Source organism: Chiloscyllium plagiosum, unplaced genomic scaffold (genome assembly GCF_004010195.1).
Source record: "Chiloscyllium plagiosum isolate BGI_BamShark_2017 unplaced genomic scaffold, ASM401019v2 scaf_1911, whole genome shotgun sequence".
Taxonomy (NCBI): domain Eukaryota; kingdom Metazoa; phylum Chordata; class Chondrichthyes; order Orectolobiformes; family Hemiscylliidae; genus Chiloscyllium; species Chiloscyllium plagiosum.
This window is the reverse complement of record NW_025211951.1, coordinates 22538-25000: the sequence shown is the minus strand read 5'-3', so window position 1 is coordinate 25000 and position 2463 is coordinate 22538. Positions and strand designations below refer to the sequence as shown.

The following is a 2463-nucleotide window of genomic DNA, read 5'->3' as shown; positions in this document are numbered from 1 at the left end:
ACCTGGTTCTGTGGGAGCTTAACTCCATCTATTCAGACTCCTTCTATTCCAACCTTATAAAACCAAAACTACTAGGCCTCAAAAGCTGCTTACTTTATTGACTTTGAAGCAGACTGCTCAGCACCTCTGTCCCAACCTTTCTTCATTAAACAAACAGGACAAAATACAACTGTTAGAGCCATAGTATTGTCACAAGTGACTCAGGAAATGTTCTGGATACCCAGGTTTGAATCCTGCCACAGAAGATGATGGAAATTGAATTCAACAAAAATCTGGAATTAAGAGTCTAATTAAGATCATCAATCTATTGTCAATTGTCAGAACAACCCATCTGGCTCTCTATGTCCTTTAGAGAAGGAATCTGCCATTCTTATCTGGTAGGGCCTACATGTGACTTCAGACCCTTAGCAATATGGTTAACTCTTGACTGCCCTCTGGGCAATTAGGGATTGGCAGTAAACGGTGGTCTCACTAGCGATGTCCTCATGAATGAATTTTAAAAATGAGGTTGTCTACCCTCTCAAGTGACGATAAAACATTTCACAGTCACCATATTGGAGAAGAGAAAATGAGTTCTCACTATTGACCTGCTTAATATTTATTCCTCAACTAACATATTAAAACAGACTGCCTAGCCATTTATCTAATTACTGTGTACAATTTGGTTGCCACATTGCAACAGTGACTACAACTTCGATAGTGCTTCATTGACTGTAAAGTACCATAGAGTCATACAGCATGGAAACAGACCCTTCTATCCTACTAGTACATGCTGACCAAAGTAAACTAGCCCAGTCTGCCTGTAATTGGCCCATATCCCTCCAAACATTTCCTATTTGTGTACTTATCCAAATGTTATAGCTGTATATGCATCCACCACTTCCTCTGGCTGTACGTTCCACACATAAACCATTCTCTGGGTAAAAAAAAAGTTGCCCCTCAATCCTTTTTAAAACTTTTGTGTCTCACCTTCCAAAATAAAGCCCCCTCTAGTTTTGAACTCATTCACCCCACATCAGGGAAAAGACCGTTGCTATTCATCCTATCTATGCCCCTTCATGATTTTATAAACTTCTTAGGTCACTCCTCAATCTCATACACTCCAGTGAAAAAAGTCCCAGCCTATCCAGTGTATTTTTATTAATCAAACTCTGCATTCCTGGCAATATCCTTCCTATAGAGGGGTGACCAGAACTGCACACAGTACTCTGGATGAGGCCTCACCAACATTCTGTACAACCGTCATCTTCTTGAAAAGCTCTGTTTAAATGTAAATTCTTTCCTTTCTCATTCAGCTTTCACAGACAACCCATCAGTACTGAGTGAACTGTGCTCCACACTGTCTCGTCTTGCTGTCAGGAATGAGTTCTGCCAAGACATCGTGGATCTAGGAGGTCTCACCTTCATGGTAGCCTTGTTGGCAGACTGCATTGAACATCAGGTGCAAAACAGATCCTTTCATTTTCTCTAGAAAAAAGGTTGAGAGGTGATCTGATGTAAATCATTAGAATTCTAAAGAAATTCATTAGGGTAAGTGTGGAGAAGATGTCTTTAGTTGTAGGAAAAACCAACATCAAGGGCCAAAGATATAAGATAATCACTTATATATCCAACAGAGAATTTAGGAGAAATTTCTTTCCCCTGGAGAGTGGTGAGAAAGTGGAACTCCCTACCACATGGGGTAGTTGAGAAGAGTTTGATCATACTTAGAGTCATAGAGATGTACAGCATGGAAACAGACTCTTCAGTCCAACCTGTCCACGCCAACCCAATCTTGTCCCACTTGCCAGCAGCTGGCCCATATCCCTCCAAACCCTTCCTATTCATATACCCATCCAAATGCCTGTTAAATGTTGCAATTGTACCAGCCTCCACCACGTCCTCTGGCAGTTCATTCCATACACGTACCACCCTCTGCATGAAAAAGTTGCCCCTTAGGTCTCTTTTATATCTTTCCCCTCTCATCCTAAACCTATGCCCTCTAGTTCTGGACTCCCTGATCACAGGGAAAAGATTTTGTCTATTTACCCTATCCATGCCCCTCATAATTTTGGAAACCTCTATAAGGTCATCCCTCAGCCTCCAACGCTCCAGGAAAAACAGCCCCAGCCTGTTCAGCCTCTCCCTATAGCTCAAATCCTCCAACCCTGGCAACATCCTTGTAAATCTTTTCTGAACCCTTTCAAGTTTGACAACATCTTTCGGACAGGAAGGAGACCAGAATTGCACGCAATATTCCAACAGTGGCCTAACCAATGTCCTGTACAGCCGCAACATCACCTCCCAACTCATGTACTCAATACTCTGACCATAAAGGAAAGCATACCAAACGTCTTCACTATCCTATCTACCTGTGACTCCACTTTCAAGAAGCTATGAACCTGCACTCCAAGGTCTCTTTGTTCAGCAACACTCCCTAGGACCTTACCATTAAGTGTATAAGTCCTGCTAAGATTTACTTTC

At 42.0% G+C, this 2463-nt stretch overlaps 1 protein-coding gene across 1 annotated transcript in view; it reads left to right on the top strand.

Moving 5' to 3' along the window:
- Window positions 1-1219: 1219 nt before the first annotated feature.
- Window positions 1220-2463, top strand: part of LOC122547210 (armadillo repeat-containing protein 6-like) — a gene marked incomplete at its 5' end in the record, with an annotated part of 11276 nt that continues 10032 nt past the window's right edge. The window contains one exon of the mRNA XM_043685840.1: window positions 1220-1441. Within this exon, the coding sequence (XP_043541775.1) occupies window positions 1220-1441 (222 nt within the window). The remainder of the gene's footprint in view (window positions 1442-2463) is intronic.